Source organism: Oncorhynchus nerka, linkage group LG15 (genome assembly GCF_034236695.1).
Source record: "Oncorhynchus nerka isolate Pitt River linkage group LG15, Oner_Uvic_2.0, whole genome shotgun sequence".
Lineage (NCBI taxonomy): Eukaryota > Metazoa > Chordata > Actinopteri > Salmoniformes > Salmonidae > Oncorhynchus > Oncorhynchus nerka.
In genome coordinates, this window is record NC_088410.1 from 39560280 (window position 1) to 39574566 (window position 14287).

The window sequence follows — 14287 nt, forward strand, 5'->3', positions numbered from 1 at the left end:
AAGAATACGATGCGATTATCTGAGCATAGAGCCCCATAAAAAACAACTATTTCAACCAGCACAGGCGTAACATAATCACAAACTGCATTAAAATAAATTGTTTACCTTTGATGATCTTCATCTGTTTGCAATTCCAATGCTCATTGTTACACAATGACTGATCTTTTGTTTGATAAAATCCGTTTTTATAGCCTAACACGATGTCTGAGTGTTCCCCTGGCTATCTGTTTTTATAGCGTAACACGATGTCTGAGTGTTCCCCTGGCTATCCGTTTTTATAGCCCAACACGATGTCTGAGTGTTCCCCTGGCTATCCGTTTTTATAGCCCAACACGATGTCTGAGTGTTCCCCTGGCTATCCGTTTTTATAGCCCAACACGATGTCTGAGTGTTCCCCTGGCTATCCGTTTTTATAGCCCAACACGATGTCTGAGTGTTCCCCTGGCTATCCGTTTTTATAGCCCAACACGATGTCTGAGTGTTCCCCTGGCTACCCGTTTTTATAGCCCAACACAATGTCTGAGTGTTCCCCTGGCTATCTGTTTTTATAGCCTAACACGATGTCTGAGTGTTCCCCTGGCTATCTGTTTTTATAGCCTAACACGATGTCTGAGTGTTCCCCTGGCTATCTGTTTTTATAGCCTAACACGATGTCTGAGTGTTCCCCTGGCTATCCGTTTTTATAGCCTAACACGATGTCTGAGTGTTCCCCTGGCTATCCGTTTTTATAGCCTAACACGATGTCTGAGTGTTCCCCTGGCTATCTGTTTTTATAGCCCAACACGATGTCTGAGTGTTCCCCTGGCTACCCGTTTTTATAGCCCAACACAATGTCTGAGTGTTCCCCTGGCTATCAGTTTTTATAGCGTAACACAATGTCTGAGTGTTCCCCTGGCTATCAGGTTTTATACTTCCGGGTTGGAGCGAGCGGTCACATTCGCACTTCGGCCCGCAGGTAGTATAACTTTTCATTACATCATTACATTTCATTACATTTCACTATAGCACAACGGTTTGATTTGTCTAATCTTAGCAATTTCTTCTTAGCTAGCTACATAGCCGTCTTTGTATCAAAGATAATTGCGTAATTATCGTATTTCGTCGTCCTAACGTAGTCTACACTGCTATCTGCCCAGCAGCTAGCCAGCTAGCTAACGTCCACCGTTTACCGAATAGCAGCACTGTAAAAACTATTACACTCAACTGAACGACTTGATTAGTGTAGTGTTAGCTAGCTACATAGTTGTCTTTGCTGTCTTCGTATCCAAGATAATTGTGTAGTTTAGAGTGTGTAGTCTTAGAGTGATTATCTTAATTTACCGAGGTTAGCTAGCCAGCTATTTGTCGTCCTTAACGTAGGAGACACTGCTAGCTAGCCAACAGCTAGCCAACGTCTACCGAATAGAACTTCCTCACTCAACAACCCGGTCGCATTCCGCTTCGCTCCACAGGTAGTATCACATTTTCATTTCATTTCATTACAGTACAACGGTTTGATTTGTTTGATCGTAGCTAGCTACAGCTAGCTACATAGCCGTCTTGGTATCAAAGATAATTGTGTAGTCTAGAGCGATTTTCTAGGTTAGCTAGCCAGCTATTGTCGTTCTTTTAACGCAACGTAACGTAATCAACACTGCTAGCTAGCCAGCTAGCCCCGAATAGCAGCACTGTAGAAACTATCACACTCAACGGAACGACTTGATTAGTGTAGTGTCAACAACGCAGCCACTGCCAGCTAGCCTACAAAGTCAACAACGCAGCCACTGCCAGCTAGCCTACTTCAGCAGTACTGTATCATTTTAATCATTTTAGTCAATAAGATTCTTGCTACGTAAGCTTAACTTTCTGAACATTCGAGACGTGTAGTCCACTTGTCATTCCAATCTCCTTTGCATTAGCGTAGCCTCTTCTGTAGCCTGTCAACTATGTGTCTGTCTATCCCTGTTCTCTCCTCTCTGCACAGACCATACAAATGCTCCACACCGCGTGGCCGCGCCACCTAATCTGGTGGTCCCAGCGCGCACGACCCACGTGGAGTTCCAGGTCTCCGGTAGCCTCTGGAACTGCCGATCTGCGGCCAACAAGGCAGAGTTCATCTCAGCCTATGCCTCCCTCCAGTCCCTCGACTTCTTGGCACTGACGGAAACATGGATCACCACAGATAACACTGCTACTCCTACAGCTCTCTCTTCGTCCGCCCACGTGTTCTCGCACACCCCGAGAGCTTCTGGTCAGCGGGGTGGTGGCACCGGGATCCTCATCTCTCCCAAGTGGTCTTTCTCTCTTTCTCCCCTTACCCATCTGTCTATCGCCTCCTTTGAATTCCATGCTGTCACAGTTACCAGCCCTTTCAAGCTTAACATCCTTATCATTTATCGCCCTCCAGGTTCCCTCGGAGAGTTCATCAATGAGCTTGATGCCTTGATAAGCTCCTTTCCTGAGGACGGCTCACCTCTCACAGTTCTGGGCGACTTTAACCTCCCCACGTCTACCTTTGACTCATTCCGCTCTGCCTCCTTCTTTCCACTCCTCTCCTCTTTTGACCTCACCCTCTCACCTTCCCCCTACTCACAAGGCAGGCAATACGCTCGACCTCATCTTTACTAGATGCTGTTCTTCCACTAACCTCATTGCAACTCCCCTCCAAGTCTCCGACCACTACCTTGTATCCTTTTCCCTCTCGCTCTCATCCAACACTTCCCACACTGCCCCTACTCGGATGGTATCGCGCCATCCCAACCTTCGCTCTCTCTCCCCCGCTACTCTCTCCTCTTCCATCCTATCATCTCTTCCCTCTGCTCAAACCTTCTCCAACCTATCTCCTGATTCTGCCTCCTCAACCCTCCTCTCCTCCCTTTCTGCATCCTTTGACTCTCTATGTCCCCTATCCTCCAGGCCGGCTCGGTCCTCCCTCCCGCTCCGTGGCTCGACGACTCATTGCGAGCTCACAGAACAAGGCTCCGGGCAGCCGAGCGGAAATGGAGGAAAACTCGCCTCCCTGCGGACCTGGCATCCTTTCACTCCCTCCTCTCTACATTTTCCTCTTCTGTCTCTGCTGCTAAAGCCACTTTCTTCCACTCTAAATTCCAAGCATCTGCCTCTAACCCTAGGAAGCTCTTTGCCACCTTCTCCTCCCTCCTGAATCCTCCTCCCCCTCCTCCCTCTCTGCAGATGACTTCGTCAACCATTTTGAAAAGAAGGTCGACGACATCCGATCCTCGTTTGCTAAGTCAAACGACACCGCTGGTTCTGCTCACACTGCCCTACCCTGTGCTCTGACCTCTTTCTCCCCTCTCTCTCCAGATGAAATCTCGCGTCTTGTGACGGCCGCCGCCCAACAACCTGCCCGCTTGACCCTATCCCCTCCTCTCTTCTCCAGACCATTTCCGGAGACCTTCTCCCTTACCTCACCTCGCTCATCAACTCATCCCTGACCGCTGGCTACGTCCCTTCCGTCTTCAAGAGAGCGAGAGTTGCACCCCTTCTGAAAAAACCTACACTCGATCCCTCCGATGTCAACAACTACAGACCAGTATCCCTTCTTTCTTTTCTCTCCAAAACTCTTGAACGTGCCGTCCTTGGCCAGCTCTCCCGCTATCTCTCTCAGAATGACCTTCTTGATCCAAATCAGTAAGGTTTCAAGACTAGTCATTCAACTGAGACTGCTCTTCTCTGTATCACGGAGGCGCTCCGCACTGCTAAAGCTAACTCTCTCTCCTCTGCTCTCATCCTTCTAGACCTATCGGCTGCCTTCGATACTGTGAACCATCAGATCCTCCTCTCCACCCTCTCCGAGTTGGGCATCTCCGGCGCGGCCCACGCTTGGATTGCGTCCTACCTGACAGGTCGCTCCTACCAGGTGGCGTGAATCTGTCTCCTCACCACGCGCTCTCACCACTGGCGTCCCCCAGGGCTCTGTTCTAGGCCCTCTCCTATTCTCGCTATACACCAAGTCACTTGGCTCTGTCATAACCTCACATGGTCTCTCCTATCATTGCTATGCAGACGACACACAATTAATCTTCTCCTTTCCCCCTTCTGATGACCAGGTGGCGAATCGCATCTCTGCATGTCTGGCAGACATATCAGTGTGGATGACGGATCACCACCTCAAGCTGAACCTCGGCAAGACGGAGCTGCTCTTCCTCCCGGGGAAGGACTGCCCGTTCCATGATCTCGCCATCACGGTTGACAACTCCATTGTGTCCTCCTCCCAGAGCGCTAAGAACCTTGGCGTGATCCTGGACAACACCCTGTCGTTATCAACTAACATCAAGGCGGTGGCCCGTTCCTGTAGGTTCATGCTCTACAACATCCGCAGAGTACGACCCTGCCTCACACAGGAAGCGGCGCAGGTCCTAATCCAGGCACTTGTCATCTCCCGTCTGGATTACTGCAACTCGCTGTTGGCTGGGCTCCTGCCTGTGCCATTAAACCCCTACAACTCATCCAGAACGCAGCCCGTCTGGTGTTCAACCTTCCCAAGTTCTCTCACGTCACCCGCTCCTCCGCTCCCTCCACTGGCTTCCAGTTGAAGCTCGCATCCGCTACAAGACCATGGTGCTTGCCTACGGAGCTGTGAGGGGAACGGCACCTCAGTACCTCCAGGCTCTGATCAGGCCCTACACCCAAACAAGGGCACTGCGTTCATCCACCTCTGGCCTGCTCGCCTCCCTACCACTGAGGAAGTACAGTTCCCGCTCAGCCCAGTCAAAACTGTTCGCTGCTCTGGCCCCCAATGGTGGAACAAACTCCCTCACGACGCCAGGACAGCGGAGTCAATCACCACCTTCCGGAGACACCTGAAACCCCACCTCTAAGGAATACCTAGGATAGGATAAAGTAATCCTTCTCACCCCCCTTAAAAGATTTAGATGCACTATTGTAAAGTGGCTGTTCCACTGGATGTCATAAGGTGAACGCACCAATTTGTAAGTCGCTCTGGATAAGAGCGTCTGCTAAATGACTTAAATGTAAATGTAAATGATAGCCTAACACGATGTCTGAGTGTTCCCCTGGCTATCAGGTTTTATAGCGTAACACGATGTCTGAGTGTTCCCCTGGCTATCTGTTTTTATAGCTTAACACAATGTCTGAGTGTTCCCCTGGCTATCTCTTTTTATAGCCTAACACAATGTCTGAGTGTTCCCCTGGCTATCAGGTTTTATAGCCTAACACGATGTCTGAGTGTTCCCCTGGCTATCAGGTTTTATAGCCTAACACGATGTCTGAGTGTTCCCCTGGCTATCTGTTTTTATAGCCTAACACGATGTCTGAGTGTTCCCCTGGCTATCCGTTTTTATAGCCCAACACGATGTCTGAGTGTTCCCCTGGCTATCCGTTTTTATAGCCCAACACGATGTCTGAGTGTTCCCCTGGCTATCTGTTTTTATAGCCTAACACGATGTCTGAGTGTTCCCCTGGCTACCCGTTTTTATAGCCCAACACGATGTCTGAGTGTTCCCCTGGCTATCTGTTTTTATAGCCCAACACGATGTCTGAGTGTTCCCCTGGCTATCCGTTTTTATAGCCCAACACGATGTCTGAGTGTTCCCCTGGCTATCCGTTTTTTTTGCTGCAGTCTGGTTTGCTTAATATAAGGAATTTTAAATTATTTACACTTCTCCTTTTGATACTTAAGTATATTTTAGAAATTACATTTATGTTTGATATGTAAGTGCTGTTGATTTAAATCCCAAAAGTTTAAAAGTTTAATTCAGGTAGTATTTTACTGGGTGACTTTCACCTTTCACATTTTTTCTATTATGTTATCTTTACTTTTACTCAAGTATGACAACTGGGTACTTTTTTCACCATTGAGTGCGCACTGAGTGCTAATGCGCAGGTGTTATCGGCTCTGTAAAACAGATGACAGCAACCACGAAACGGCATATGCGAACCGTTAGCAGTTACGTTTAAAACAACGGTCGGCCATCTTAGATGCTGTCTCCAGTTCAAATTGTATCCTGATGTTGACAGCAGATGAGAGTTATATTCAAAATATAGCTAACATACATTTGGAGAAAACAAGTTATAATTAACTGGCTAGCTAGCTAGCTAACTAACTACTGTTAGCAGTGTTTACAATGGTGGCAAGCACAGCTAGCAAACAATGGAACAAAAGTATAATTTCAGATTCGAAAACTAGTCCAACAGGCTTCTGCATTTCAGGAATCACAATCGTAAGTACCCCTGGTGCACTGATAAATTATTTAGCCATTTATTTGTTGATGAAAACTCTGTTTTTGCCACTGCAGTCATCGGCTTCCTAGCATTTCAAATGTGAGCTGGTCGGACTGGATTCTGGTTAGTGACTGTTGCTATCCAATGGAGCACAAATTTCTGGGGCGGGCTTAGCGAAGGGGCAATTCCCACCCTAGTCCCTGCATCTAACGACTTGAGGGATCAAATGCTCAGTCTGCTCTGGTCGTGTCTGGTTTGCCAGGGGCCTCAACCCCAGCAATTATTAACTCAAACCCTGGCCTCTGCGACAAATTAAGAAATTATTGTATTGTAACAACCCTGGGTTTATAAGCGCGGATATCGACTCTGCCACTCGAGCATGCTTTTGCGGCACAGTCGATGGCGAGTTGGACTTCGGGTTAGAAGGTAGAGGGTTCAAAACCTGCTCCCTGCTGTTTCATTACATTGGTGTCAGAAGTGTGATCGGACCTTGCATCCACGACAGTGCATGTGCTTGGCCGGTGAGCGCGTTCCTATAACATGTTGAGTCGCAAGCTAGCGCGAGGCTGCGCTCTTTGAAAGGAGGGAGTAGTGTAATGACCCTGGGTTTATAAGCTTGGATATCGACTCTGCCGCTTGAGCATGCTTTTGTGGCACAGTCGATAGCGCGCTGGACTTCGGGCTAGAAGGTCGAGGGTTCGAGACCTGCTCCCTGCTGTTTCATTACAGTATCAAAAGGTTAAGGTGATGTCTCTAGATGCTGTATTAAGGTTGTTTAGTGTTTTTACGTCACTTTTAATAAAACTTGTATGGCATTTTTTATGAGAATGTGACTATAATAAATAAGCACAAAAATAGCACAGTATGGAATTACAGGTGAGAGAATATCAGATATTTGGAGTAGCATATTACGGAATAGGTTTTCCCAAATATCACCCAGCCCCAAATATGCTCTAATAAATAACACACCAAGATTCATAGGTAGAACTTGCTGCCAAGGGCACCATGTTGGCACAGGATGACCACTCTGTAGACTGGCTGCCGAAGGGTACAGTCAACAACTAGCCACTGAATCTCAAACTGAACACGATCACTCAACATGTGCGTTCACATGTCAATCTCAATTGCTAGTTGTTGAGTCTACGAGGGCTCCACTAAACCCGCTGGCAGCTTCTTTACCAACTGGGCATACGGTGCCGACTCGGCGCCCTTGGCATCAACTTCTATCCATGAATCTTAACCCGTTACCTAGCAACAACATGGCCACTACTACTTTTCCCTCAAAATAGTCAGAATGAATCTAAGATGATCATTTCATTTTAATTTTGTGCTTGAAGGTGTAGTATTTTTGAAGTTTTAAAAAGAGCATAAACTAGTCAGTGCAGTATAGAGTCTGCTGCGGTCAGCTGCCCCGACACTGTTTAGAGAAACATGCGGTTCTACAAACGGATTTATGACTACACGTCGACAACATTATCAGCAAGCTGTAATTAAAAGGACAAGCTACACACTGTTAATCAGTGCACAAAATCACTAGCTTGTTAGGTTCCATCCCCGTGTTTGTCAGTGAAGCTAGCTGTTAGAACTAGCTAGCAGGCACTATGAGCAGGCAGGCTAAGTCAACTGGCAACTTGCTTTGGTGCTTTTTTGTGCTGGAGTAGAGAGATGCCGTTTTGTTTTTACAAGTGTGCGTCTGTCTGCCCGTGTTTCATAGCGTATCATGCTACAAAACAGGTCGCAGAAGGAGACAATGCTCGCAAATGGGTTTTGAATTTTGGAATATTGATGGCAGTTTGGATACAAGTGGTTGATTGGTCGAAGTGTTTGGTTTTTTATTCAGCCTTAGTGTGATGTATACAGTGAATAGTGTAAACGTACCTCGTTTGCGGCCATGTTCCTGACTTGTTCTGGACGCAACTCTGAGAAATGAAAGAGATTGCATTAGGAGACAATTAGACACGTTTTTAAAGAGACCAATTGCTGTATCAATTCAAAGGTTTGAATGAATTGGGCTGCTTACCTCGGATGGGACCGAGGGACGCATCTTTGGCCAGCGAGGTCAGGTCACTGCCAGAGTAGCCTTCTGTCATTCTGCAAGGATTACACATACAAAGTATTTCCATTATACCACAATATCTTTATCTACATCTCTTAGATCTCTATACAAACAGTTCCAAAATTATTGTCACCATTGATAAAGATGAGCAAAAACAACTAAAATAAATAATACACATACTGAGCTATATTGTAGGCTCCAGTTGTTATTTATTTATATTATTTTATACTAATACAATTGCTTAGATAAATAGATTTTGTTTAACAAGTAATATATACATATATTATTTAAGACAGGTATCAACATGATTGGCAACTCTAACTATTAATTCTAATCTGCATTTACATTCTACTTTTTTAAATTAATCAAATTTTAAGGAACTATATTCTGGGTTCCTGTTTCACTGGGGTATAACAAGGAGGTAACACGCATGTAAAATCCCTCTGTCATCCATCACCATGGGAAAATTCACAAACAAAAAAGCGACAAATGGTAGTTGAACATCATAAAATCAGGCAATGGGTACAAAAGAATAGCAAAAAAAGGGTATCAATTAAGACGTTTCAAACCACTGGAACAGCAGTAAACTTGCCTGGTATTGGACAAAAGTGTATCTTGTCCCCACACACAGTAAGGAAGATAGTTCGGGAGGCAAAGAATATTCAAGGGCCAAAGTTGGAAAATTACAGAACTTAAGTCACATCTTAGGGTCACCAAGTCTCCAAATCTACAATTAGACGCCACCTCCATGCCAATGGGCTCTTTGGAAGGGTTGCCAGAAAGAATAGCCTTTATTGAGAGCAACCAAATAATATAAACTCCTGGAGTTTGCTAAAGGGCATTGGCACTGGGATTGGAAACAGTTGCTATGGTGTCGACAATATGCATTGCGATTGTCACTATTCAGACAGAGTTCAGTGTGTCAAATCGGAGGGCATGCTGTCCGGTCCTCTGGAAGTCTCTATGGGGGTGCCACAGGGTTCAATCCTCGGGCCGACTCTTTTTTTCTGTATATATCAATGATGTTGCTCTTGCTGCGGGCGATTCCCTGATCCACCTCTACGCAGACGACACCATTATATATACTTCCGGCCCGTCCTTGGACACTGTGCTATCTAACCTCCAAACGAGCTTCAATGCCATACAACACTCCTTCCGTGGCCTCCAACTGCTCTTAAACGCTAGTAAAACCAAATGCATGCTTTTCAACCGTTCGCTGCCTGCACCCGCACGCCTGACCAGCATCACCACCCTGGATGGTTCCAACCTTGAATATGTGGACATCTATAAGTACCTAGGTGTTTGGCTAGACTGTAAACTCTCCTTCCAGACTCATATCAAACATCTCCAATCGAAAATCAAATCAAGAGTCGGCTTTCTATTCCGCAACAAAGCCTCCTTCACTCACGCCGCCAAACTTACCCTAGTAAAACTGACTATCCTACCGATCCTCGACTTCGGCGATGTCATCTACAAAATTGCTTCCAACACTCTTCTCAGCAAACTGGATGCAGTTTATCACAGTGCCATCCGTTTTGTCACTAAAGCACCTTATACCACCCACCACTGCGACTTGTACGCTCTAGTCGGCTGGCCCTCGCTACATATTCGTCGCCAGACCCACTGGCTCCAGGTCATCTACAAGTCCATGCTAGGTAAAGCTCCGCCTTATCTCAGTTTACTGGTCACAATGGCAACACCCATCCGTAGCACGCGCTCCAGCAGGTGTATCTCACTGATCATCCCTAAAGCCAACACCTCATTTGGCCGCCTTTCGTTCCAGTTCTCTGCTGCCTGTGACTGGAACGAATTGCAAAAATCGCTGAAGTTGGAGACTTTTATCTCCCGCACCAACTTCAAACATCTGCTATCTGAGCAGCTAACCGATCGCTGCAGCTGTACATAGTCCATCGGTAAATAGCCCACCCAATTTACCTACCTCATCCCCATACTGTTTTTATTTATTTACTTTTCTGCTCTTTTGCACACCAATATCTCTACCTGTACATGACCATCTGATCATTTATCACTCCAGTGTTAATCTGCAAAATTGTAATTATTCACCTACCTCCTCATGCCTTTTGCACACATTGTATATAGACTCCCCCTTTTTTTTCTTCTTCCTTTTGTGTTATTGACTTGTTAATTGTTTACTCCATGTGTAACTCTGTCTGCTCACACTGCTATGCTTTATCTTGGCCAGGTCGCAGTTGCAAATGAGAACTTGTTCTCAACTAGCCTACCTGGTTAAATAAAGGTGAAATTAAAAAAATTCTACATGTATTGCGATTCAATACTGTGACTTTATTGCGATTCCATGGTCCAAACATATTGCTCACAACATGTCTGCTGCAGAGTGACATGAGAAAGGCATGAGAAAACAAATTTCGATCAGTCATAGAAATAAGTGATGAAAACAAATTGGCTCCCTATTTAAAAAGAAGATGGAGAACAAGCTGTGAAGGAAAAATACTGGACTTTTTGTGCAGTTACAGCCAACTAGCACAAACATGTTGCGATATTGTCAAAAAGAATATCCTGATAAGTAACTATCGACCCCCCCATCAATAATACCTACGGTAAAATATGGTGGGGGATCTGGATGTTATGGGCCTGTTTTACTTCCACTGGTCCTGGGTTCCTTGTTAAGGTCAACGGCATCATGAACTGTAGCAACTACCAGGACATTTAAAAAAATCTGGTTGCCTATGCCAGGGGGCTGAAACTTCACCGTAAGTGGATATTCCACCAAGACAATAACCCCAAGCACACATCAGAATCCACAATGAAATGGTTAATTGACCAGAAAAATATATTTTCCAATGGCCATCTCAGTCTCCGAACCCCATTGAAAGAAAACCTGTGGTTTGAATTGAAGGGGGCAGTCCATAAGCGCAGACCAAAGGATATCAAGGACCTGGAAAGATTCTGTATGTGTTCTCCAATCTCATAAAACATTTGAGAAAAAGGCTCAGTACCATTATCCTTGCAAGGGGAGGGTGCCAGAGTACTGAAAACAGGGGTGCCAATAACTGACGCCTATCCGTTTTTAGATTACTTGTTAAACAAAATCTCTATATACAAGAATATAGTTTTGCTCATCTTTATCAAGGTTTCCAATCATTTTAGACGTGACTGTATATATATCTCAATGCCTATCACTATCTCTGTATCTGTATGTGATTCTGAAAGCATAAAGAGCTAGCAAACATTTCAAATATACCATTAGTCTCTATTCTTCTTTATACATCTATTGGTATCTCTTTATTTATCCATCATTTTGAAAGGATTACAGAGAACAAAACATTCTATATTATAAAGATAGATCTATCTATAGCTCTATCAACTACCTATTGTACAACGTTCATTCAAACCATGGTAAAGGATATCTAAAAGTACATAACATATTAGGTCTGTTTCCAAGTCAGTTTACCTGGCAAGCTGGGACAGTTCTTTCTGTGTGAGAGGATTCCCGTGCTTCCCTAAAAGGTTCTTGACCAGTTTTAGCCGGGTCTATACACAACACACAATTGTATACTTTTTTTGCAGGGAAATTGCATGAGGAATATGATTTGTTTACTGTATGGCTACAATTGTAAATGGAATTAATACGTTTCTTAACATACGTCTTCTGTTGGTAAAGCCACGTACACCCGTTTTGCAAATCGCCTGTGAATAGAAACAGTTTGAGAATGTGTTACCATTGGGTAAGCCTTGAAGACTTGAAGGACAATTCCACCACTTTATAACCAGTTATTATGCTGCTAGGATACACTGAGTGTACAAAACATTAGGAACATCTGCTCTTTCCATGACATAGACTGCCCAGGTGAAAGCTTTGATCCCTTATTGATGTCACTTGTTAAATCCACTTAAATCAGTGCAGATGAAGGGGAGGAGACAGATTAAAGGAGGATGTTTAAGCCTCGAGACAATTGAGAATGTGTGCCATTCAGAGGATGAATGGGGGAGACAAAATATGTAAGTGCCTGTGTAAGTGACTGTGTCGACACCTTGTAGAGTCCATGCCCCGATGAATACAGGCTGTTCTGAGGGCAAAAGGGTGTGTAACTTAGACAAAAGGATGTTTTGTACACTCAGTGTATATGAACTACTGTACAATTTGATACACAATGATGTTTTATAGTTTTTGTTAGTCATACGGCACGATACCTAGTTGGTCATTTTTTAAGCTTCTGCATTGCTCTCGTCTACAGTATACTCAAATCACATTTTATTTTTATTTGTCAAATGTACCGAAATCAACAGGTGTAAACCTAACCGTGAAATGCTTACTTACAAGCCCTAAATCAACAATGCAGATTTTTTTCAAAAATAAGAAAATATGAAAAGGTATGAAGAAAGGAAAACAATTCCCAAGGTGCATTTCACCTCCCATGATGCAATGCTCTTCCCAGTCTGCTGTTAGCTTAGCTGGCTAGCAATCCTAGATGAAGCTTATGTCATAAGCCTTTTGGCTTGCATGAATATCATCCTGAATATAGGTTAATGTCATTGTCACCAATAAACTGCATTACACTCAAAAATTATTCAAATGTAGATGCTAACGAATGCTAACCATAAGTTACCGTATCTGATGGTTAGCTAGCATACTAGCTAACCCAACTTCAACATCGGAAATAGTGATTCCAACAATAACAGTCAAGTTTAATCTTTAAGCAACCGTCTTAAACAAATGTCCAACCAACATGTAGGCCTGTTAGAACAACATTTGACAGTAAGTTGAGATCCAGACTGAGTTCCTAAAAATATATACTATATAAAAATACAAAAAATGTATTGGCCGCCAGTTGCCCATGTCTGTATTAGACGAAGATAACCAGAGAAACATATAGCAGGGACTTCCAATGAGACCAGGAAACTACAGACATGTTATATAGATAGCTGAAAATAACTGTTCATCATTTATTTTATTAGTCATCTGAGGGATCCTGCTAGAAAACATCACAGAGAAGCAATTTCCAGTTTTGCTCATCACTAAACAGTCAATAGCCATGAAATCATAAAAGTACACTAAAACTGTGTGTATGACATCACTAAATACTTCATAATAACAAACCAAATGTTAAATGTGGCGAAGTTGCCCTTTAACAGTGCTACCTTGTGGCAGAGAGACCTCACTCAAAAGTCAACCTGGGTTGTGTTCATTAGGCATACAAAAACGTATGAAACAGGTAGGGAGGTACTACCTAAACAATTTGCATGTCTTCCATTGCAATAGCCTGTGTCCTACTGAATACAACCCTGGCTTATTAAAACAAACTGGACATCCCCAGCCACACTGGCCTACAGTACCTAAGAACAGCCTCGTCCAGCTCCTGAGGCCTGTTGGTGGCTCCCATCACCAACACCCGTTCATCCCCACCAGATTGCACCTAAACACACACCCAAATAAATATTATTGGCAGCTACACAGTTGCCTATGGAAAGTATTCAGACCTCTTGACTTTATCCACATTTTGTTACGTTACAGCCTTATTCTAAAAATGGATGAAATAGTTTTATCCCCAATACCCCATAATGACAACAACAAAAAATGAAATAAAATGAAATATCAATATCAAGTATTCAGACCATTTACTCAGTACTTTGTTGAAGCACCTTTTGGAAGCGATTTCAGCATCAAGTCTTCGTGGGTATGATGCTACAAGCTTAGCACACCTGTACTTGGGGAGTTTCTCCCATTCTTCTCTGCAGATCCTCTCAAGCTCTGTCAGGATGGATGGGGAGCGTCTCTGCACAGCTATTTTCTGGTCTATCCAGAGATGTTCGATTGGGTTCATGGCTCTGGCTGGGGCACTCAAGGACTTTCAGAGACTTGTCCTAAAGTCACTCCTGCGTTGTCTAGGCTGTGTGCCTAGGGTCATTGTCCTGTTAGAAGGTGAACCTTCGCCCCAGGTCCTGAGTGCTCTGGAGCAGGATTTCATCAAGGATCTCTCTGTACTTTGCTCCGTTCATCTTTCCCTCGATCCTGACTAGTCTCCCGGTCCCTGCCGCTGAAAAACATTCCCACAGCCTGATGCTGCC

The 14287-nt window shown here is 44.4% G+C and overlaps 1 protein-coding gene across 3 annotated transcripts in view; it reads right to left on the reverse strand.

Moving 5' to 3' along the window:
- LOC115142638 (spastin-like) overlaps positions 1 to 14287 on the reverse strand; it is a 39340-nt gene that overhangs the window by 5064 nt on the left and 19989 nt on the right. For all 3 annotated transcript variants that reach the window (XM_029682239.2, XM_029682241.2, XM_029682240.2), the window contains 5 exons: positions 13556 to 13635; positions 11866 to 11908; positions 11673 to 11752; positions 8204 to 8274; positions 8062 to 8102 (listed from right to left, as the gene is read on the reverse strand). In XM_029682239.2, the coding sequence (XP_029538099.1) occupies positions 8062 to 8102; positions 8204 to 8274; positions 11673 to 11752; positions 11866 to 11908; positions 13556 to 13635 (315 nt within the window). The remainder of the gene's footprint in view (positions 1 to 8061; positions 8103 to 8203; positions 8275 to 11672; positions 11753 to 11865; positions 11909 to 13555; positions 13636 to 14287) is intronic.